This window comes from Oncorhynchus keta, chromosome 22, assembly GCF_023373465.1.
Source record: "Oncorhynchus keta strain PuntledgeMale-10-30-2019 chromosome 22, Oket_V2, whole genome shotgun sequence".
NCBI classification, from domain to species: Eukaryota; Metazoa; Chordata; class Actinopteri; order Salmoniformes; family Salmonidae; genus Oncorhynchus; species Oncorhynchus keta.
Genome location: NC_068442.1, coordinates 7052773 through 7076511, shown reverse-complemented (window position 1 = coordinate 7076511; position 23739 = coordinate 7052773). Strand labels below are relative to the sequence as shown.

The 23739-nt window shown below is 48.0% G+C and overlaps 2 protein-coding genes across 2 annotated transcripts in view; both read left to right on the top strand.

Moving 5' to 3' along the window:
- The window catches only part of LOC118400816 (receptor-type tyrosine-protein phosphatase beta-like), a 42586-nt gene extending 28275 nt beyond the window's left edge, over positions 1-14311 (top strand). The window contains exons 20-34 of the mRNA XM_052474732.1: positions 288-437; positions 2004-2286; positions 2606-2712; positions 2852-2957; positions 3051-3131; positions 3285-3302; positions 3444-3525; positions 4823-4913; positions 5052-5128; positions 11499-11633; positions 11751-11873; positions 12661-12824; positions 13261-13396; positions 13553-13673; positions 14063-14311. Coding sequence (XP_052330692.1) covers positions 288-437; positions 2004-2286; positions 2606-2712; positions 2852-2957; positions 3051-3131; positions 3285-3302; positions 3444-3525; positions 4823-4913; positions 5052-5128; positions 11499-11633; positions 11751-11873; positions 12661-12824; positions 13261-13396; positions 13553-13673; positions 14063-14085 — 1697 coding nt within the window. The 3' untranslated portion in view covers positions 14086-14311. The remainder of the gene's footprint in view (positions 1-287; positions 438-2003; positions 2287-2605; positions 2713-2851; positions 2958-3050; positions 3132-3284; positions 3303-3443; positions 3526-4822; positions 4914-5051; positions 5129-11498; positions 11634-11750; positions 11874-12660; positions 12825-13260; positions 13397-13552; positions 13674-14062) is intronic.
- A 1489-nt stretch (positions 14312-15800) lies between these two features.
- On the top strand, positions 15801-22335 carry LOC118400977 (fibroblast growth factor receptor substrate 2-like). Its single transcript, XM_035798041.2, has 7 exons — positions 15801-17161; positions 17717-17800; positions 17933-18024; positions 18262-18448; positions 19820-19954; positions 20228-20391; positions 20678-22335. Exons 3-7 carry the CDS (start codon positions 17959-17961, stop codon positions 21824-21826), a joined length of 1701 nt encoding a protein of 566 aa, XP_035653934.1. The 5' UTR covers positions 15801-17161; positions 17717-17800; positions 17933-17958; the 3' UTR covers positions 21827-22335.
- The last annotated feature ends 1404 nt before the right edge of the window (positions 22336-23739 follow it).

The following is a 23739-nucleotide window of genomic DNA, read 5'->3' as shown; positions in this document are numbered from 1 at the left end:
CAGGGAGAGATGTGATACGGTCAACTCTGTATGGCTAAATGACAGCCAAGGCCATTGACTTTGAGTATGGTCTCACTGCTGTCTCCTCTAGTTATTTTGTGGTCCTTATAGGTCACTTTAACCAGTTATAAACATGGTTCGAAGGCCACTATGATCCTCTGTGGTGTGAAGCTGTTGTGGGCTGATATTCTGTGAACTAGGATTCTGCTTGTCCATGTATGTTCCCGGCTAACAAGGTACATTCCAGTACAATCCTAGCTGTTCTATTGCTGCGTTTCTCCCTCCAGGCCCTCCCCTCCCTTCCCTCAGCACCCGGGTTAACAACAGCGCTGCTCTCATCACCAAAAACACCATCTTCTTCAAGTTTAACTGCAGCTGGTTCAGTGACATCAACGGAGCAGTCAAGTTCTTCACAGTGGTGGTGACCGAGTCTGAAAGTAAGCGGAATGAAGGTTGAACAATATAGACAAACCTTTATCTATCTATCTATCTATCTATCTATCTATCTATCTATCTATCTATCTATCTATCTATCTATCTATCTATCTATCTATCTGTCTGTCTGTCTGTCTGTCTGTCTGTCTGTCTGTCTGTCTGTCTGTCTGTCTGTCTGTCTGTCTGTCTGTCTGTCTGCCTGCCTGCCTGCCTGCCTGCCTGCCTGCCTGCCTGCCTATCTCTCTATCTCTGAGTCAGTATGTCTCTCTATCTCTGTGTCAGTATGTCTCTCTATCTCTGTCAGTATGTCTCTCTATCTCTGTGTCAGTATGTCTCTCTATCTCTGTGTCAGTATGTCTCTCTATCTCTGTGTCAGTATGTCTCTCTATCTCTCTATCTCTGTGTCAGTACGTCTCTCTATCTCTCTATCTCTGTGTCAGTACGTCTCTCTATCTCTATCTCTGTGTCAGTATGTCTCTCTATCTCTGTGTCAGTATGTCTCTCTATCTCTCTCTCTCTGTGCCAGTATGTCTCTCTATCTCTCTCTCTCTGTGTGTCAGTATGTCTCTCTATCTCTCTATCTCTGTGTCAGTATGTCTCTCTATCTCTCTATCTCTGTGTCAGTATGTCTCTATATCTCTCTATCTCTGTCAGTATGTCTCTCTATCTCTGTGTCAGTATGTCTCTCTATCTCTCTATCTCTGTCAGTATGTCTCTATCTCTCTATATCTGTATCAGTATGTCTCTATCTCTCTATCTCTGTGTCAGTATGTCTCTCTATCTCTCTATCTCTGTGTCAGTATGTCTCTCTATCTCTCTATCTCTGTGTCAGTATGTCTCTCTATCTCTCTATCTCTGTGTCAGTATGTCTCTCTATCTCTCTATCTCTGCGTCAGTATGTCTCTCTATCTCTGTCAGTATGTCTCTCTATCTCTGTGTCAGTATGTCTCTCTATCTCTGTGTCAGTATGTCTCTCTATCTCTGTGTCAGTATGTCTCTCTATCTCTCTATCTCTGTGTCAGTACGTCTCTCTATCTCTCTATCTCTGTGTCAGTATGTCTCTCTATCTCTCTATCTCTGTGTCAGTACGTCTCTCTATCTCTATCTCTGTGTCAGTATGTCTCTCTATCTCTGTGTCAGTATGTCTCTATCTCTCTCTCTCTGTGTCAGTATGTCTCTCTATCTCTCTATCTCTGTGTCAGTATGTCTCTCTATCTCTCTATCTCTGTGTCAGTATGTCTCTCTATCTCTCTATCTCTGTCAGTATGTCTCTCTATCTCTGTGTCAGTATGTCTCTCTATCTCTCTATCTCTGTCAGTATGTCTCTATCTCTCTATATCTGTATCAGTATGTCTCTATCTCTCTATCTCTGTGTCAGTATGTCTCTCTATCTCTCTATCTCTGTGTCAGTATGTCTCTCTATCTCTCTATCTCTGTGTCAGTATGTCTCTCTATCTCTCTGTCTCTGTGTCAGTATGTCTCTATAATTGCTGAATGTACAGTAGGTTGATTTCTTTGAATTACTGTAATCATGGATGGATGTGATTGTGAATCCCCCCCCCCTCCAGACAATGAAAACATTCAACCAGAGCAGCACCACCCTCTACCCTCCTATCTGGACTACAAATTGAACAGTTCCGTCAAGGCCTACCAAACCAGCTACTTCCCCAGCCGCTGCACAGAGGGATCAGACAGCGAGACCCAGAGCTTTGCGATCAGCCTGGGTACGGGTATGGACACCCTCGGGGGGGCATGTGACCACCTACAGGCCCAGGACAGGGAGCAGGACCCAGACAAACACAGAGACCACCCTTTCTGTGATGGCCCACTCAAACCCAAAACTGCATACAGGTATAGTACAGGGTTCTGCCTAAATCAATCCAGTTTCCTCCCGCAGTCTTAGCAGATCTGTCGATTCTTTGTTGCTGATTTCTGCAAGCAGGAATTTGCGCCTCTGTGTACGATGATGTCATATTGCCCGCAGTTTGTTTTTCCTTTATCTGTAGTTGATCAAATTGGGGCCTTAGAGTGTAATTCTGTAACACTTTATTTGGATAGTCCCAAAGTAGATAGTTTGTAGATGTTCAATGACTCAACAACATTTCAGCTAGTGTCATACAGTGGGACCATACTGGGTGAGATGTCATGGTGGGCTTTCTCTTCTCTCTAGGCTCAGTGTGCGTGCGTTCACCCAGCTTTTTGACGAGGAGCAGAGCAGATACACCCCGCCCCTCTACACAGACACTTACCTGTCCCTCCCCCTGGTCACAGAAGCAGGTGGGATACTATTCACACACAACTCTGATTGGTTGATGGTGTATGATGCCGAGGTGTGATTGGTAGTTAGCGAAAAATGCTTATGAGTGATTGGTCCTCTATGAGAAGACTGTTGATTGGTTGTATATTCCTCTCATAGAGCCCCTGAGCGGTGTGATCGAGGGCATCAGTGCCGGCATGTTCCTCATTGTCATGGTGGTGGGAGTCACTGCACTGCTCATCTGCAGACAGAAAGTTCGCAAAGTGTGAGTTCCTGGCCCTCCCTGCCCCATGTAACCTACCTATACACTGCATACCAGCTTGATATTGCACTCTACATACGACACTTGTGATTACAGTAGTGTGCAGGAGCGGCGGGTGGTCCGACTGAGCATGAGGAGGGAGAGGCCCACATCCGGAGTGCACATGGGCGTCAGGGGGTAAGAGGAGGAGCAGTCTGTGATCAGTTCTAATGCATTTCATTTGTTAAATATATAAAATATAATGTGTTTCCTGGCAGGATAAAAACTCACAAAGAAATGACCATGAATGCATTTGAGCCAATAATACCTTTATCTCCCTTTTTTTCCCAGTAACCGTCGTATTTCAAGGTATGTTTTAAATGCTTTGGTTATTGGTTTCACCCAATTACTTTTAAGTCCATTTTGGTTCGTCTTTTGCTCCACTCTGTTTGGCTCAAACCTTTTTTAATTTTAATTTTTAATTTTTTAAATCTGTTGATCCTGCTGCAGCCCCGTCAAGGTCATGCACTTTGAGTCCCACTACACCAAACTCCAGGCTGACTCCAATTATCTACTGTCTGAGGAGTACGAAGTAAGACTGGATAACATTCACTGTCCGTTGGGCATTCTCAAGCACATATAATAGCATTGGAGTACATTTACAGGAAGTCGGAATAGTCCTATTTAATTTACTTTAATAAAGAAAACAATGCAGACGTGTGTAGATGTATTTTCCTGCTCTGACACCTATCTTTTAATTGAAAGTGTTTTAAATACTAGATTGATTATGACATTTTATTAAATGCATACAGTATTTACAGTGGCAAGAAAAAAGTATGTGAACCCTTTGGAAGTAGGTGGGCTGTGCCTTTTTTTACTCCACACATAGTGCTGTATGTTCCTTCCAAACAACTCAACTTTAGTTTCATCTGTCCACAGAATGTTTTGCCAGTAGTGCTGTGGAACATCTAGGTGCACTTTTGCAAACTTCAGACATGCAGGAATGTTTGTGTTGGACAGCAGTGGCTTCTTCCGTGGTGTCCTCCCATGAACACCATTACTTGTTTAGTGTTTTGCGTATCGTAGACTCGTCAACAGAGATGTTAGCATGTGATCTCGCAGTCATCTTTGCGGGACGGACCCTCCTAGGGAGAGTAGCAACAGTGCTGAACTTTCTCCATTTATAGGCAATTTGTCTTTACCGTAGACTGATAAACATCAAGGCTTTTAGAGATACTTTTGTAACCCTTTCCAGCTTTATGCAAGTCAACAATTATTTATCTGAAGGTCTTAATAATAATAATAATATATGCCATTTAGCAGACGCTTTTATCCAAAGCGACTTACAGTCATGTGTGCATACATTCTACATATGGGTGGTCCCGGGAAGCGAACCCACTACCCTGGCGTTACAAGCGCCATGCTCTACCAACTGAGCTACAGAAGGACCAGAGATCTGAGATCTCTTTTGTTTGAGGCATGGTTCACATAAGGCAGTGCTTCTTGTGAATTGCAAACTCAAGTTTTGTGAGTGTTTTTTGTAGGGCAAGGCAGCTCTAACCAACATCTTCAATATTGTCTCATTGATTGGACTCCAGGTTAGCTGACTCCTGACCCCATTAGCCTAGGGGTTCACATACTTTTTCCAACCTACACTGTGAATGTTTAAATGATGTATTCGATAAAGACAAGAAAAATACAATAATTTGTGTGTTATTAGTTTAAGCACACTGTTTGTCTATTGTTGTGACTTAGATGAAGATCAGATCAAATTTGATGACCAATTTATGCAGAGCTCCAGGTAATTCCAAAGGGTTCACATATTTTTCTTGCCACTGTATGTTCAGTACGTATCTTTGGTAAACCTAACGTGTCACTTCCTGTGTAAGGACCTGAAAGACGTAGGAAGGAACCAGCCCCTGGACACAGCCCTACTGCCAGAGAACAGGGGGAAGAACCGATACAACAACATCCTTCCCTGTGAGTCAGATGCACAATGCGATTTCACAGGGTTCGAATACATAGACAAAAAACAAGGGGATTTAGAGATTTCTTTCTTTTCAATATGACAACTAAATTGCCAACTCAATGTCTTTGTGCATGGCCTGTGTTGTGTAGACGACTTGACCCGTGTGAAGCTGTCCTATGTGGATGATGATCCGTGCTCTGACTACATCAACGCCAGCTACATTCCTGTAAGTTATCCAAACACACGGACAAATCTGAACCAACCTTCACTCTGGTAAAATCCCCTCTGTTGTGTGGGGTGGGGGGGGACAGGAGGTGGTTGGGAGGGCTGGGGTAGGACTGGACGTAGTTGTGAAGAGTGGGGTAGGGCTGGAGGTGGTTGGAAGGGCTGGGGTAGGACTGGGGTAGGACTGGAGGTGGTTGGAAGGGCTGGGGTAGGACTGGGGTAGGACTGGAGGTGGTTGGGAGGGGTGGGGTAGGACTGGAGGTGGTTGGAAGGGCTGGGGTAGGACTGGGGTAGGACTGGAGGTGGTTGGGAGGGGTGGGGTAGGACTGGAGGTGGTTGGAAGGGCTGGGGTAGGACTGGAGGTGGTTGGGAGGGGTGGGGTAGGACTGGAAGTGGTTGGGAGGGGTGGGGTAGGACTGGAGGTAGTTGTGAGGAGTGGGGTTGGACTGGAGGTAGTTGGGAGGGGTGGGGTTGGACTGGAAGTGGTTGGGAGGGGTGGGGTAGGGTAGGGCTGGAGGTAGTTGGGAGGGGTGGGGTAGGGCTGGAGATAGTTGTGAGGGGTGGGGTTGGACTGGAAGTGGTTGGGAGGGGTGGGGTAGGGCTGGAGGTAGTTGTGAGGGGTGGGGTAGGGCTGGAGGTAGTTGTGAGGGGTGGGGTAGGGCTGGAGGTAGTTGTGAGGGGTGGGGAGGGCTGGAGGTAGTTGGAAGGGGTGGGGTAGGGCTGGAGGTAGTTGGGAGGGGTGGGGTAGAGCTGGAGGTAGTTGTGTGGGGTGGGGGAGGGCTGGAGGTAGTTGGGAGGTGTGGGGTAGGGCTGGAGGTAGTTGGGAGGGGTGGGGTAGGGCTGGAGGTAGTTGGGAGGGGTGGGGTAGGGCTGGAGGTAGTTGGGAGGGGGTGGGGCTGGAGGTAGTTGTGAGGGGTGGGGGAGGGCTGGAGGTAGTTGGGAGGGGTGGGGTAGGGCTGGAGGTAGTTGGGAGGGGTGGGGTAGAGCTGGAGGTAGTTGGGAGGGGTGGGGGAGGGCTGGAGGTAGTTGGGAGGGGTGGGGTTGGACTGGAGGTAGTTGGGAGGGGTGGGGTAGGGCTGGAGGTAGTTGGGAGGGGGTAGGGCTGGAGGTAGTTGTGAGGGGTGGGGGGCTGGAGGTAGTTGGGAGGGGTGGGGTAGGGCTGGAGGTAGTTGGGAGGGGGTTAGGGCTGGAGGTAGTTGGGAGGGGTGGGGTAGGGCAGTTGGGAGGGGTAGTTGGGAGTTGTGGGTGGGGTAGGGCTGGAGGTAGTTGTGAGGGGTGGGGTAGGGCTGGAGGTAGTTGTGAGGGGTGGGGTAGGGCTGGAGGTAGTTGTGAGGGGTGGGGTTGGGCTGGAGATAGTTGGGAGGGGCGGGGTAGAGCTGGAGGTAGTTGGGAGGGGTGGGGTAGGGCTGGAAGTAGTTGGGAGGGGTGGGGTAGAGCTGGAGGTAGTTGGGAGGGGTGGGATAGAGCTGGAGGTAGTTGAGAGGGGTGGGGTCGGGCTGGAGGTAGTTGTGAGGGGTGGGGTAGGGCTGGAGGTAGTTGTGAGGGGTGGGGTAGGGCTGGAGGTAGTTGTGTGGGGGGTAGGGCTGGAGGTAGTTGTGAGGGGTGGGGAGGGCTGGAGATAGTTGGGAGGGGCGGGGTAGAGCTGGAGGTAGTTGGGAGGGGTGGGGTAGGGCTGGAAGTAGTTGGGAGGGGTGGGGGAGGGCTGGAGGTAGTTGGGAGGGGTGGGGTAGGGCTGGACGTAGTTGGGAGGGGTGGGTAGGGCTGGAGGTAGTTGGGAGGGGTGGGGTAGAGCTGGAGGTAGTTGTGTGGGGTAGGGCTGGAGGTAGTTGTGAGGGGTGGGGGAGGGCTGGAGGTAGTTGGGAGGGGTGGGGTAGAGCTGGAGGTAGTTGGGAGGGGTGGAGTAGGGCTGGAGGTAGTTGGGAGGGGTGGGGTAGAGCTGGAGGTAGTTGGGAGGGATGGGGTAGAGCTGGAGGTAGTTGTGTGGGGTAGGGCTGGAGGTATTTGTGAGGATTGGGGTAGGGCTGGAGGTAGTTGGGAGGGGTGGGGTAGGGCTGGAGGTAGTTGTGAGGGGTGGGGGGGGGCTGGAGGTAGTTGGGAGGGGTGGGGTAGGGCTGGAGGTAGTTGGGAGGGGTGGGGTAGGGCTGGAGGTAGTTGGGAGGGGGTGGGGCTGGAGGTAGTTGTGAGGGGTGGGGTAGAGCTGGAGGTAGTTGTGTGGGGTGGGGGAGGGCTGGAGGTAGTTGGGAGGTGTGGGGTAGGGCTGGAGGTAGTTGGGAGGGGTGGGGTAGGGCTGGAGGTAGTTGGGAGGGGTGGGGTAGGGCTGGAGGTAGTTGGGAGGGGGTGGGGCTGGAGGTAGTTGTGAGGGTTGGGGGAGGGCTGGAGGTAGTTGGGAGGGGTGGGGTAGGGCTGGAGGTAGTTGGGAGGGGTGGGGTAGAGCTGAGGTAGTTGGGAGGGGTGGGGGAGGGCTGGAGGTAGTTGGGAGGGGTGGGGTTGGACTGGAGGTAGTTGGGAGGGGTGGGGTAGGGCTGGAGGTAGTTGGGAGGGGGTAGGGCTGGAGGTAGTTGTGAGGGGTGGGGGGCTGGAGGTAGTTGGGAGGGGTGGGGTAGGGCTGGAGGTAGTTGGGAGGGGGGGTTAGGGCTGGAGGTAGTTGGGAGGGGTGGGGTAGGGCAGGAGGTAGTTGGGAGGGGTGGGGTAGAGCTGGAGGTAGTTGGAGGGGTGGGGTAGGGCTGGAGGTAGTTGTGAGGGGTGGGGTAGGGCTGGAGGTAGTTGTAGGGTAGGGCTGGAGGTAGTTGGAGGGGTGGGGTTGGGCTGGGTGGGAGTAGAGCTGGAGGTAGTTGGGAGGGGTGGGGTAGGGCTGGAAGTAGTTGGGAGGGGTGGGGTAGAGCTGGAGATAGTTGGGAGGGTGGGATAGAGCTGGAGGTAGTTGTGAGGGGTGGGGTTGGGCTGGAGGTAGTTGTGAGGGGTGGGGTAGGGCTGGAGGTAGTTGTGAGAGGTGGGGTAGGGCTGGAGGTAGTTGTGTGGGGTAGGGCTGGAGGTAGTTGTGAGGGGTGGGGAGGGCTGGAGATAGTTGGGAGGGGCGGGGTAGAGCTGGAGGTAGTTGGGAGGGGTGGGGTAGGGCTGGAAGTAGTTGGGAGGGGTGGGGAGGGCTGGAGGTAGTTGGGAGGGGTGGGGTAGGGCTGGACGTAGTTGGGAGGGGTGGGTAGGGCTGGAGGTAGTTGGGAGGGGTGGGGTAGAGCTGGAGGTAGTTGTGTGGGGTAGGGCTGGAGGTAGTTGTGAGGGGTGGGGGAGGGCTGGAGGTAGTTGGGAGGGGTGGGGTAGAGCTGGAGGTAGTTGGGAGGGGTGGAGTAGGGCTGGAGGTAGTTGGGAGGGGTGGGGTAGAGCTGGAGGTAGTTGGGAGGGATGGGGTAGAGCTGGAGGTAGTTGTGTGGGGTAGGGCTGGAGGTAGTTGTGAGGGGTGGGGTAGGGCTGGAGGTAGTTGGGAGGGGTGGGGTAGGGCTGGAGGTAGTTGTGAGGGGTGGGGGGCTGGAGGTAGTTGGGAGGGGTGGAGTAGGGCTGGAGGTAGTTGGGAGGGGTGGGGTAGGGCTAGAGGTAGTTGTGGGGTAGAGGGCTGGAGGTAGTTGTGAGGGGTGGGGTAGGGCTGGAAGTAGTTGTGAGGGGTGGGGTTGGGCTGGAGGTCGTTGGGAGGGGTGGGGTAGAGCTGGAGGTAGTTGGGAGGGGTGGGGTAGGGCTGGAGGTAGTTGTCAGGGGTGGGGTAGGGCTGGAGGTAGTTGGGAGGGGTGGGGTAGGGCTGGAGGTAGTTGGGAGGGGTGGGGTAGAGCTGGAGGTAGTTGTGTGGGGTAGGGCTGGAGGTAGTTGTGAGGGGTGGGGGAGGGCTGGAGGTAGTTGGGAGGGTGGGGTAGGGCTGGAGGTAGTTGGAAGGGGTGGGGTAGAGCTGGAGGTAGTTGGGAGGGGTGGGGTAGGGCTGGAGGTAGTTGGGAGGGGTGTGGTAGGGCTGGAGGTAGTTGTGAGGGGTGGGGGAGGGCTGGAGGTAGTTGGGAGTGGTGGGGTAGGGCTGGAGGTAGTTGGAAGGGGTGGGGTAGAGCTGGAGGTAGTTGTGTTTGGTAGGGCTGGAGGTAGTTGTGAGGGGTGTGGGAGGGCTGGAGGTAGTTGTGAGGGTTGGGATAGGGCTGGAGGTGGTTGGGAGGGAGGGGTGGGATAGGGCTGGAGGTAGTTGTGAGGGGTGGGGAATGACTGGAGGTAGTTGTGAGGGGTGGCGTAGGGCTAGAGGTAGTTGTGAGGGCTCGGGAGGGCTGGAGGTAGTTTTGAGGGGTGGGGGAGGGCTGAAGGTAGTTGTGAGGGCTGGGGAGGGCTGGAGGTAGTTGTGAGGGGTGGGTGAGGGCTGGAGGTAGTTGTGAGGGGTGGGGGTAGAGCTGGAGGTAGTTGGGAGGGGTGGGGTAGGGCTGGAGGTAGTTGTGAGGGGTGGGGAATGACTGGAGGTAGTTGTGAGGGGTGGCGTAGGGCTAGAGGTAGTTGTGAGGGCTCGGGAGGGCTGGAGGTAGTTGTGAGGGGTGGGGGAGGGCTGAAGGTAGTTGTGAGGGCTGGGGAGGGCTGGAGGTAGTTGTGAGGGGTGGGTGAGGGCTGGAGGTAGTTGTGAGGGGTGGGGGTAGAGCTGGAGGTAGTTGGGAGGGGTGGGGTAGGGCTGGAGGTAGTTGGGAGGGGTGGGGTAAAGCTGGAGGTAGTTGTGTGGGGTAGAGCTGGAGGTAGTTGTGAGGGGTGGGGGAGGGCTGGAGGTAGTTGTGAGGGGTGGGGTAGGGCTGGAGGTAGTTGTGAGGGGTGGGGTTGGGCTGGAGGTAGTTGGGAGGGGTGGGGTAGGGCTGGAGAGGGTTGGGAGGGGTGGGGTAGAGCTGGAGGTAGTTGGGAGGGATGGGGTAGAGCTGGAGGTAGTTGTGTGGGGTAGGGCTGGAGGTAGTTGTGAGGGGTGGGGAGGGCTGGAGGTAGTGGGGAGGGGTGGGGTAGGGCTGGAGGTAGTTGGGAGGGGTGGGGTTGGGCTGGAGGTAGTTGGGATGGGGGTAGAGATGGAGGTAGTTGGGAGGGGTGGGATAGGGCTGGAGGTAGTTGGGAGGGGTGGGGTAAAGCTGGAGGTAGTTGTGTGGGGTAGGGCTGGAGGTAGTTGTGAGGGGTGGGGGAGGGCTGGACGTAGTTGTCAGGGGTGGGGTAGGGCTGGAGGTAGTTGTGAGGGGTGGGGTAGGGCTGGAGGTAGTTGTGAGGGGTGGGATAGGGCTGGAGGTGGTTGGGAGGGAGGGGTGGGATAGGGCTGGAGGGAGTTGTGAGGGGTGGGGGAGGACTGGAGGTAGTTGTGAGGGGTGGCGTAGGGCTGAAGGTAGTTGTGAGGGCTGGGGAAGGGCTGGAGGTAGTTGTGAGGGGTGGGTGAGGGCTGGAGGTAGTTGTGAGGGGTGGGGGAGGGCTGGAGGTAGTTGTGAGGGGTAGGGGAGGGCTGGAGGTAGTTGTGAGGGGTGGCGTAGGGCTGAAGGTTGTTGTGAGGGGTAGGGGAGGGCTGGAGGTAGTTGTGAGGGGTGGGGTAGGGTTGGAGGTGGTTGGGTGGCCTGCGACACCATTTTTATATAAAATTATTTATGTTACCCCACCATGTAAAAATAGTTATGTCATCAATGTTACTTTTTGAATTTGGGCTATGACAGTCTATTACATTCGGACAGTACTTTTTTTTTTTAAACATTATTTCAATCTGAAGATGCATCAGAAAGGTTCAATAGATCATCAGGCAATAATGTTGTATGATCTTCTGTGTAGAAAAGAACATAATCATTGAAGATGTTCTTTTTCCCCCAGTCTGATTTATTGCCTAGGATTGTCCACTCGGTTCTAACGGCTTGTGGGCATAGTAGAGGGAAACAGTACGGACGTATGTGTTCCTTAGAGTCATATATGTCAGGGATGGGGTCATAATATTTTGTATCTTCTTTAAACTATTCAAAAGATAGAGAAACATTTGTAAGAAGAAAACAGAAACCACTCTGTTCATTAAAACCGCCTCTACCAGAGGTTACTTACGTTACCCAGGTTCTATGAACCAAGAGCAAATGTTCTTTTAGGACCCCATTTTCCAATCAGATGGGGCCGCGAACCCTAGTTTGGGAAACCCTGCCGTAAACTCAGTTCCTCGGGGCAGGGTTGATTGATTGATTCTCAGCCATGTTCCTCAATTAGTATACCTGGGATGTACTACTTACTACACTCCCTGTGGAGCATAAGGCTGCCACAAGCTCATGCCACGCCGAACAATCCTTTGCAGCTTTTTTTTGCTGCTTCATTAAACTTAATAATAAGGGTCAGGTGAAAAAACGAAATGTCAATTAAATCTCTTCTCGTTTCAGGGGAACAACTTCCGTAGGGAGTACATCGCCACTCAGGGCCCACTTCCTGGAACCAAGGATGACTTCTGGAAGATGGTGTGGGAGCAGAATGTCAATAACATTGTCATGGTGACGCAGTGTGTGGAGAAAGGCAGGGTGGGTAGAAGGAGTTGCCTTTTTGCTTTTTGTCCGGACCAGTGCTGCTATCATGTTCTATTGAACAATATGTTGTTACAATGTTACTATCTACGCGTCTTTGTGTGGTCCTTCCAGGTGAAGTGTGATCACTACTGGCCCTTTGACCAGGAACCTTTGTATTATGGAGACCTCATAGTCCAGATGCTGTCTGAGTCTGTGCTGCCAGAGTGGACTATCCGGGAATTCAAGATTTGCAGCGTGAGTGTGCAGGACACTGATTCTGGAAACTGATTTTTTTTTTTAATACCAGGTTCTTTTCTTCAAAGTGATATATTGTGTGTTGGTCTTAAATTCAGTTTCACATATAGTACTGATTGTTTTTTTTATCATATTGAAATACAGTGGGAGTAGTGAACTATATATGTAGTTAAATGAGTAATGTATCTACATTTTGCAGTAGCTTGTTGGTAGTTCAACTAAATTCAAATCTAGGTAGTGTTTTCGGTAGTTAATAACTGTTTTGCCATGTAGTGGCATGGCTAACTACTTTTGCAAAAATATAAGCAAATATGGGTGAATCGGGCAATAATTTCAATATTTTGCAGTATCAGACCTGCCTCATTCTCACTTGAAATATGTTGTTTTGTGTTTAATAGGCAAAATGTCACATTCTGTTAACATATGACCCAAAAATGATCTGTTCTTGCAATTTGTAGTCTATGACATTTCAGATTTACTGTATATATGATAATGTTTCACAAAGTAGTTTGGTTGTAGTGAGTAACTTGAGTTAGCTAAGTAAACTTTTTCTGAAGGGTAGCTTTAATGTAGCCTAACATCTTCCAGTGTGAAGTATTTGGCAGCTTGTTAAACCATATTTTCAGAGTAGCTTCTCCAACACTTGAAATATGACCATAATTGTGTGCAGCTAATGCTGTCTTGGCGTATCATTATGTGACAGAACATACAGTAGGTAAGTAGCGAGCTGTGTGTAGTCAGCCTCTAGTAAGTCTCTCTTTCTGACTGTGTCTTAACTCCCATGCAGGAGGACCAGTTGAACTACTCCAGGGTGGTGCGTCAGTTCCACTACACGGTGTGGCCCGACCACGGCGTCCCAGAGACCACCCAGTCACTCATCCAGTTTGTCAGGACCGTCAGGGACTATGTCAACAGGACCCCTGGGTCTGGGGCCACTGTAGCTCACTGCAGGTGGGTCACTGTCCCAATTCCCTAGTCTCCCATTCAAAACAAAAACTCCATAGGACACACTGAGATATAGTGTCTCGTCTTTCCTGAAGAGACAGTATAGTTACAGCCTGCAGTAATGACCAGAGTTGAGGTTAATTCCATTTCAATTCAAAAGAAATTGACTGAAATGATGTTGACAAATTATATTTCCCCTCTCCGTTTAGGTAAGGTAACTAAACCGTATTTGCCCTCCAACCCTCTCTCTCTCTCTCTCTCTGTCTGTCTGTCTGTCTGTCTGTCTGTCTGTCTGTCTGTCTGTCTGTCTGTCTGTCTCTCTCTCGTTCTCTTTCTCTCATTCTCTCTCTCTCTCTCTCTCTCTCTCTCTCTCTCTCTCTCTCTCTCTCTCTCTCTCTCTCTCTCTCTCTCTCTCTCTCTCTCTCTCTCCTCTCTGTCACAGTGCTGGTGTGGGCCGTACAGGGACTTTCATATCCCTGGACAGAGTCCTGCAGCAGCTGGACACAAAGGACACAGTAGACATCTACGGAGCTGTCTTCGACCTGCGTCTCCACCGCTCACACATGGTGCAGACTGAGGTGAGACGGGTGTGTGTTTGTGTGAGATACAGTTTTTCTCTGTGTTACTCTGTGTGTAGGTGCAGTTGTGTGTTTAAATCCAGAACCTGTGTTATGTAATAACACATCCTGACATTGATATATCTGGGTATGTTTCTTTTCTTCTTTTCTTTAAAGTGCCAGTATGCGTATCTCCACCAGTGTATGAGAGACGTCCTCCGAGCCAGGAAGCTTCGCAGTGAGCAGGAGAACCCCCTCTACCCCATCTATGAGAATGTCAACCCTGACCCCCAAAGAGGTAAGCCCTCACATTCCTTAGAACTCTCTGTACTGCAGTTCATATCTAGAAGACATCACAAATGATCTATCCTGTCAAATATTAGCCTGGTGCCTGGTCCAGTCTGTTTGTGCTTAGCCAACTCCTGTCTGGGTTAAAGTAAGATAATACAGTATTCATATGCCATTTAGCAGACACTTTTATCCAAAATGTCTTACAGTCACTACCCTGGAATAGCAAACACGTATGACATGGTAACGGTAGTAGAGATTACTATAAGACTTACAGTTCTACGACCAGGCTACTCAAGCAACCCATTTCAAACACAAAACGCAGCTACACACATTTAGGAGGTTGGAGAGCTGGATGACATCACAAATTATATTTTTTGTTTTGTTTTTGGCCTACAGATATGGTGTATGCCAGACGTTAAAGAGTGTCAGGACTACTGAAGGAGAGAACTGTTTGTACTTTCACTAGTATAGCACTGCAGGGACACATGTTCTACTATTTCTGTTGATTGTTCTTTTCTAGATATTATGGAATATAGAACACTTTATAGCTATTAAAATGATACGAGAATATACAGTGCCTTGCGAAAGTATTTGGCCCCCTTGAACTTTGCGACCTTTTGCCACATTTCAGGCTTCAAACATAAAGATATAAAACTTTATTTTTTTGTGAAGAATCAACAACAAGTGGGACACAATCATGAAGTGGAACGACATTTATTGGATATTTCAAACTTTTTTAACAAAACAAAAACTGAAAAATTGGGTGTGCAAAATTATTCAGGCCCCTTAAGTTAATACTTTGTAGCGCCACCTTTAGCTGCGATTACAGCTGTAAGTCGCTTGGGGTATGTCTCTATCAGTTTTGCACATCGAGAGACTGACATTTTTTCCCATTCCTCCTTGCAAAACAGCTCGAGCTCAGTGAGGTTGGATGGAGAGCATTTGTGAACAGCAGTTTTCAGTTCTTTCCACAGATTCTCGATTGGATTCAGGTCTGGACTTTGACTTGGCCATTCTAACACCTGGATATGTTCATTTTTGAACCATTCCATTGTAGATTTTGCTTTATGTTTTGGATCATTGTCTTGTTGGAAGACAAATCTCCGTCCCAGTCTCAGGTCTTTTGCAGACTTCATCAGGTTTTCTTCCAGAATGGTCCTGTATTTGGCTCCATCCATCTTCCCATCAATTTTAACTATCTTCCCTGTCCCTGCTGAAGAAAAGCAGGCCCAAACCATGATGCTGCCACCACCATGTTTGACAGTGGGGATGGTGTGTTCAGGGTGATGAGCTGTGTTGCTTTTACGCCAAACATAACGTTTTGCATTGTTGCGAAAAAGTTCAATTTTGGTTTCATCTGACCAGAGCACCTTCTTCCACATGTTTGGTGTGTCTCCCAGGTGGCTTGTGGCAAACTTTAAACAACACTTTTTATGGATATCTTTAAGAAATGGCTTTCTTCTTGCCACTCTTCCATAAAGGACAGATTTGTGCAATATACGACTGATTGTTGTCCTATGGACAGAGTCTCCCACCTCAGCTGTAGATATCTGCAGTTCATCCAGAGTGATCATGGGCCTCTTGGCTGCATCTCTGATCAGTCTTCTCCTTGTATGAGCTGAAAGTTTAGAGGGACGGCCAGGTCTTGGTAGATTTGCAGTGGTCTGATACTCCTTCCATTTCAATATTATCGCTTGCACAGTGCTCCTTGGGATGTTTAAAGCTTGGGAAATCTTTTTGTATCCAAATCCGGCTTTAAACTTCTTCACAACAGTATCTCGGACCTGCCTGGTGTGTTCCTTGTTCTTCATGATGCTCTCTGCGCTTTTAACGGACCTCTGAGACTATCACAGTGCAGGTGCATTTATACGGAGACTTGATTACACACAGGTGGATTGTATTTATCATCATTAGTCATTTAGGTCAACATTGGATCATTCAGAGATCCTCACTGAACTTCTGTCGAGAGTTTGCTGCACTGAAAGTAAAGGGGCTGAATAATTTTGCACGCCCAATTTTTCCGTTTTTGATTTGTTAAAAAAGTTTGAAATATCCAATAAATGTCGTTCCACTTCATGATTGTGTCCCACTTGTTGTTGATTCTTCACAAAAAAATACAGTTTTATATCTTTATGTTTGAAGCCTGAAATGTGGCAAAAGGTCGCAAAGTTCAAGGGGGCCGAATACTTTCGCAAGGCACTGTATATTAACATAATTGTATATACTTGCCTTATATCTGTGTGTTTGTATGTATGCTTTACATTTGCATCCTTGGATTTCGTACACAGTGTGTTCATTTTGTTTGTTAAGCTGCCATTTATACATTATTACGTGGCACAGACCAAAAACCTGTAAAAAAAAAAACATCTGATACTGCATAAGTAAAAATGATCTAACAGTATTCACATATCTACAGTAAATGTACAGGCTATTGCATCTTTCACAAGTCACATTTTTGTCAAATGTTAGACAAAAATGCTTTCTGTTTGAAATTATACTTATTTTCATAAGCACTGAAATCATTCAAAAATATCTGAAATATGTATGTAGATAAACCCATTGCACATTTATTTGTAGATATTGTACAGCCCGTGTGATATATCGCTTGAATAGAAAACGAGTCATGCAAAAGGATGACCATATGAGTTATAAAAGCACACCGTTTATGTTGTGTAATCCATATGTGTAGCCTGTAAAATGATAATGATTTTTGTGTATATTTTATGTATTTTAACACATTGTTTGATGTATTTTAAAATCATGTCATGGAACTACAAATCACACACATCTACAATGTGCAAATCCACAACTCACACATTGGCAAACATGATTGTAATCATCTGAGTGACTGATGGATTCTGTGAATCGTTACACAAATTATAGTAGTTACTGTATGCAGTTTCCCATTTTGCAATCTAAGTAGGCCTAGAAACGTATCAAGACGAGGGCATTAATATATTATTTGAGTGTTTCAATAAAATACTTAGATAACAAAAAAAATTATTGACAATTATTTATTCATATAATACATTTATTATGGAGTCATGATTTGGAAGATGACCCAAGAGCCCCCAATCCTCGCGCATGCGCAGTGGGCTGCACATTCACCACATTGAAAATGTTTGCCTGAAACTCTCGGAAGTTTAGCCAAGAAGTTGCTGTGATTTACCTAGCTGCAATAAAGACGGTGCCACTAAAATAAACGAGCTTATTTTTTGGGGTGGTATATGTATATATAGAAAGAGAGAGACATAAAGGATTATACATGGATTTATATCAATTTTCATTATCTTGCGGTCGAAAACATGAATGGTAGCCACCTTTGGAAGAAGTTGTGATTTATTTATTTTTTTGGCGCTCTACTAGCTAACAACGCAGAGGAAAGATGGTGGAGTTGAGCTAGCTTCGTATGAGATAGCAGAGCTAGCTAGCTAGGTTGCTATCGTTTGTGTCTGAAAAGTTTGGAAGAACGGCCCCCTTCCGTTTGCCATACTCGTAAGTATTCCAAAAATGTCTTAGTTAAGACAACTTGCAATCTTATGTTTTTTTTTATTACTAATTCGCTAGCTAACTAGCGTGGCTGCTAGCAATTCACGAGAGCTAGCTACTGTAGTTAGCTAATGTTAACCTACTGGCTACAGTAATGAATGTGCTAACGGTGAAGTTTCGTAGTTAGTCAACCACGTCTGACGCAAGGAGGTTAAGTTACTAACGTTAACATTAACTAACCATTTGAGGAACTAACTGGCTATAACGTTAACTATATATTTTCATATCAATAAAGCCAGTTAAACCAACATCTTGTATTCGGAATATAATGCTTTGGCCCAAGCTACTTCTAGAGTTAGCCAGCGTAATTCGGTAACTGTAGCTAGCTTGTAACGACGTTAACTTTCCTTACTAGCTAACATTGTCTTATTTACATCCTTTGAGGCCAACGCTAACCTTTTAACTTGCCAGACACAATAGCTAGCTAACGAACTCCAGTTGTATAACAAACTAGGTCGTCCAGCTAACTAACTTGGCTGACTGTAAATGATCTGTGTGCAGGCCCACATCTTATGTTGGCATAGCAGATAAAGAAAACATGAGTGCTCGGAAGATGGAACCAGGGATACTGGAGGTTGGATCTAGGTAAAAATATATATATATATTTTACTTTCTTTAGCTACAACTCTTCCTATGGTGAACATTCACTCTTCCTATGTCTTTTCACTCTTTTATATGATGTCCATTCAATCTTATTTAAATGACCTTATGATCCAGACATCAGATGGTGCTCTGAAGAAGCCATGGGTAGCTGTTTAAGCTGTCCAGAGAAGGAGTCAATCCCAGATAATCATCAAACCAAATTTAAGGTGAGTCTCTTGATCCATTACAACAAACATACTTCAACGGTGGATCATTGCTGAGCCCATATTCTACTCCCTAGTTATGACAGATTTTGCGACATGTTAAAATATGGAGACCTCTCACCTGAATGAATGGTAGATATTGGTTGCATAATGAAGACCAGCTTCAATGCATTGCAGTGTACACATGTTTGTGTCGACTGACACAGTGACCATTGTGTAACGTTATTGTTCTGTTGCCAGGTGATAAACGTGGATGACGATGGGAACGAGCTGGGCTCAGGCATGATGGAGCTGACAGAGGTAGAGCTCGTCCTCCACACCTATCGCCGTGACGACGTCAAGTGGCCCTACATGTGCCTGCGTCGCTATGGCTACGACTCCAACCTCTTCTCCTTCGAGAGTGGCCGCCGCTGCCAGACGGGACAAGGTAAATTAATAGAGCTTTCCATTCCGCACAATTATTGATTTCACGTATTTCATTAATTGATTTTTGGCATTTTCAAGGGCCGCTCTCAGCGTATGTCGCACCATTGACATTGAGGTCATTTAACAGACGCTCTTATCCAGAGCAATTTAAAGGAGCCATTATATGGTTAAGTGCCTTGCTCAGTGGCACATCGACATATTTTTCACATAGTCAGCTCTGGGATTCGGACGAGCGTTCTGTCAGTTACTAGCCCAACTTTCTTAACCGCTAGGCTACCTAACTAACTTATGTGGTGCCCCAGCTGCCTGGGCATTATTATACATTTTTACATTTGAGTTATTTGGCAGACGCACTTATCCGTAGCGTTAATCATAAGGGAGCTAGGTGAGACAACCACATATCAGTCATAGTAAGCAAAACATTTCCTCTATAAAGCAGATATCAGCAAAGTCGGTGCTAGTAAGAAAAGACAAGTGTTAGTGCCAGAGGCAAGGGTGTTAGTATTTGTTTTTTGGGTGGGGGAGGGTTAACCACATCAGAATACATTGAATCACATCTGCAACTAGGTCATTAGGCCCCAACATCAGCTTTACTGTTATATCGACTTGAACCAGTGAAATATTGATTATGCTGCAATGCTAATGACACAATTGTCTGTGTGGTTATTTTTTGACTCCATCCATGCCTTCAAAGGGATGAGGTCTGGGGGGGGGTACTATGGGTTCTGGTAAGTCAGGCTTGCTGTGTTCCCGTGCTGTGATAATGATGTAATAATGTGATTACCAGAAATGTTAGTCATAGAAATAGAATCATAATGGCTTCATTGACTTAAATACGGCAATAGAAGCCCACTCTCGTGATTCTATTTCTGTGGTGACAGTATTGATGCCTGTGTCTGACTGTGTGTGGTGTCGTGCTTGAGGGAGTTGGGAGTTTTCAGGGTTTGGTCCCGCATAAGTTGTGTGTTCTATTCTCTGTGCAGTGTGACTAGTCTCGATGATAGGATCCTGTGTAGTTTGTCCCTGATGTGATGCCATACCTATGGTTGTTCCTGTGTGTTCCTTCTTGAAGTATTACTACGCTTCCTTTTTATCTCTATGGCTCTGTTGCTTTCACCTATCCAGTCCCTTTACATCATAGATTACAAGGCAGGCAAGGGCATAGGTGGCAAGGACAAGTTGAAAGAGCCCATAGATGTACGAAACTTTGTTAAACGTGAATGCGTGAGCAGTGCTGGTAATGGTTGTTTCTCAAAAGTCTATATTGCAGTCGTGCTGCCCAATGTGTGGTTCCTGAGTTGAACATCATGATGAGCTCTGCGGCGCAACCGCACTTTTGACTTTTCTTGACTGCGTTTGACTGTGTCTTCAGGGATCTTTGCCTTTAAGTGTGCTCGGGCGGAGGAGATCTTCAACATGCTGCAGGAGGTGATGCACAACCACAGCATCAGTGTGGTGGAGGAGGCCGTACTGGAAACCAACCAGCAGGCCACACATACTCCTGCCGGTAATCCTATATTCATCCTACAACTAGGGCTTGCACAGGCCCCATAATGAATACTTCTACCAACACTTGCAATGACCTGAGAAATGCCTGTTCCTGTCCCTAGAATGTCCATTGCCTCATATGGCTGTCACACTCTCAAATACCTAACTCTTTCATTACTGAGCCTTCCTTCATTAGATAACTGCTATAAAAAGAAAAGGCTGAAGTCTTGTCTGTCAGTCAACCCTTTCATTGTCCCCACTGACCCCCAGTTCTTCGCTTATGTCTATTCAGCTCTGGGCTACTCTGTTCCCACCGTGCACAATGGTGTCACCCGGATCCCTTCGGTGGGCGACGCCCCCTCGCACCCCTCCACACGCCACCCGTCTGTGGCCAGCACCCGACTGCCCTCAGTGGGAGAGGAGTCTACACACCCCCTCCTAGTGGCTGACGAGGCGGTGAGAGAACAACTCTAACACCAAATGCCTGGCGAATTTGAGGGAATAGAATAAGGCCTGCCCTGCACACTGAAATACTCCCAAAACGTATAGCTTTATTGATATAACTACACATCTCCATACAAATGTTTGGGTCATGTTCAGTAGAGCACATTTTGAGATATCCTAAAGAAGACACCCACTGTGCTACTTGTGACATCGATGGGAAATAATGAGTTGATGTAGAAGCTGTTGAGTTGGAGTGATAACGATGTTCTATTAACCCTGTCTCCTGATCCGTCCACAGGTCCACACTTATGTGAACACCACAGGTCTGCTGGATGACCAGCCCAGCCCTCTGACTGCTCCAGCCCCTCTGGACAGCCCTGGCTCAGCCCAGTCCCAGTGCCCCCCTACACCACCACCTCCGAGGGTAGCCAGACCAGAGCCCCAGGCCCAGCTCCAGGAAGAACCCCAGGTACTGCTGGAGTCCCAAGGGGTACGCTTTGTGCTGGGGCCCACCCCTGCGCAGAAAAAGATGGCCAAGGGGAAGCATCAGACTGAGGATGGAGATGAAGAGGAGGCAGGGGAGGACTCAGAGTCCCCGGAGCCTGGAGAGGGAGAGACCAACGGCCACACAGACACGGAGGCCCCAGCCCCACCAGAGGGTCAGCCTCAGCCGTCCTCTACACACTCCAATGGCTCCTCTGCCTCTGTCGGGGCTCCAGCCACAGCCCCTCGCCGTCATCTCTTGCCCCCCGTGACCCCTGACACCCTGCAGAATGTCAACAACTCAGCCCAGCGGCGCACGGCCCTCCTAGACTACGAGAACCTCCCGGCCCTGCCGCCCGTCTGGGAGACCCGCAAGCCCAGCAACGCGGAGGAGGAGAACAACAGTGGACCCCGTGGTGGTGGAGGCCAGGGGGGGCTAAAGATGTCCTCCCTCAACGGCTACAACCACCACCAACACAGCCTCCTTCACCACTCCTACTCCCATCCCCTGTCAGCCCACCCCCCTCTGTCAGCCATGGAGTCCTCCCACAACTATGTGAACACAGAGAATGTGACTGCCCCCCTCAGCGCCCGCTGTGCCCCCGACACGGCACGCCGCCGCAGCGACGGGCCCATCGTGTTCAACTTCGACTTCCGCCGGCCGCTGGGTCAGGAGCATCCCAAGACGCTCAACTACATCGAGGTGGAGATGGAAACTACCGCCTCTTCCTCCGCAGCCTCCAAGGGTGCGTCCTCAGACACCAGCAACCCCCACACGCCCCGCACCCCAACCTCGCCGCCTTTGCCTACCACCCCCACGCGCCGCACCGAGCTCTACGCCTTCATCGACATCGAGCGCACCGCAGCCATGTCCAACCTGCAGAAGGCCCGGCCGCATGACGACGGGTCACTGAGGAAAACGCGGCACAATAGCACAGAGCTTCCCACCAAAAGCACTGTCTGACTATTACCTGATCCGCCTGGCACCTTTTTCTACTATTTACCCCTTTTTAAAATATGAAACAAATGGGAAGGCAGCCTGTACAGGGGCCTTTGTTAGAGACACAGACAGAGAAACACGTGACGGAGACATTGGAAATGCAAAGAGGCTCCAGAGAGCGGTCCTAAAATGAAATATAAACAGACTTGATTGGGGTTACCTGTAAGGGAATTCAGGTAGACCAAAGTAGGTACTTACTTGCCATATACCAATTTATTCCTATGGTAATATAATACCTCTTCTCCTTCACCCATTCTACAGTGCATTTGGGTTGTTTATTATGTTAATAAGACTGGACTGCATTCCTCCTCACCCACCGTACAAATCAGTATTACTGAAAAAAGCATTCCATTTAGCCTTTTTATGATTCACTACATGCTGCTGTAATTTCAGTATCTGAGGATTACATGGTACACTTCATGTTTGACTATGTACAGTAGATTCTGGCACAATAAATGTCTGTTCTGTTTGTATTTAGCTGATCAATGCTTCCCCCCTTAACTTTAATCTTAGATGATCGAGCACTAACTTGATATGAAGGTATGACATGTAATTCTATCCAAATTATACACGGTTTGATATTGTGGGTATGGGCCTCCTTCTATAAATGACCCGATGTGGTTTGATATCCCTCAATATTTTAACAAATCAGATGACATCTAATATACGCTACTGGTCAAAAGTTTTAGAACACCTACTCATTCAGGGGGTTTTCTTAATTTTTACTATTTTCTACTTTGTAGAATTAATAGTGAAGACATCAACACTACGAAGTCATGTAGTAACCATAGTGATAAATCAAAATATATTTGAGAATCTTCAATGTAGCCACCCTTTTCCTTGATTACAGCTTTGCACACTTGGCATTCTCTCAACCAGCTTCACCTGGAATGCTTTTCTGAAAGTCTTGAAGAAGGAGTTCCCACATATGCTGAGCACTTGTTAGCTGCTTTTCCTTCACTCTGAGGTCTGACTCGTCCCAAACCATCTTAATTGGGTGGAGGCCAGGTCATCTGATGCACCACTACATCACTCTCCTTCTTGGTCAAATAGCCCTTGCACAGCCTGGAGGTGTGTTGGGTCATTGTCCTGTTGAGAAACAAATGATAGTCCCACTAAGTGCAAACCGGATGGGATGGTGTATATCGCTGTGGTAGCTAAGTGTGCCTTGAATTCTAAATAAATTGGACGGTCACCAAAAAAAGCACCACCTCCATGCTTTATGGTGGTGAGATCATCTGTTCAAAGACACCAAAAATCTCCAATTTAGACTCCAGACCAAAGGACAAATTTCCATTGCTTGTTTCTTGGCCCAAGCAAGTTTCTTCTTGGTGTCCTTGAGTGGTTTCTTTGTGGCATTTTGACCATGAGTTACATGAACATCCTCTGCAGCAGAGGTCTTTTCCGTTGCAGTCATAACGCTTGGTTTTTGCGACCGCACTTGACATTTTCCATGTTTTTTCGCTTTGCTTATTTGAATTGTTCTTGCCATATGTACTTAGCTCTATTTGGTAAAATACCGTCTTCTGTATACACCTACCTTGGCGCAGACCTGTTAATTGAAATGCATCCCAGGTGACTACCTCATGAATCTGGCTGAGTGTGCAAAAGCAAAGGGTGGCTATTTGAAGAATCTCATATTTTGGTTACATGATTCCATTCTACAATGTAGAAAATAAAAAAAACCTTGGATGATGTCCTAAAACTTGAACGGGAGTGTACGTGCAGTTCTAATGTCTCAGCCTTAATATGTTCTACTTGCTAGGAACATTGGAATGCCTTTAAGCTAGACTCTGCAATATGACAAGTTAACCTTCAATGCATGCTTACATTAGGAAAGAGCCAATGGTGCTCTTGTAAGATTTGAATACTTCCCT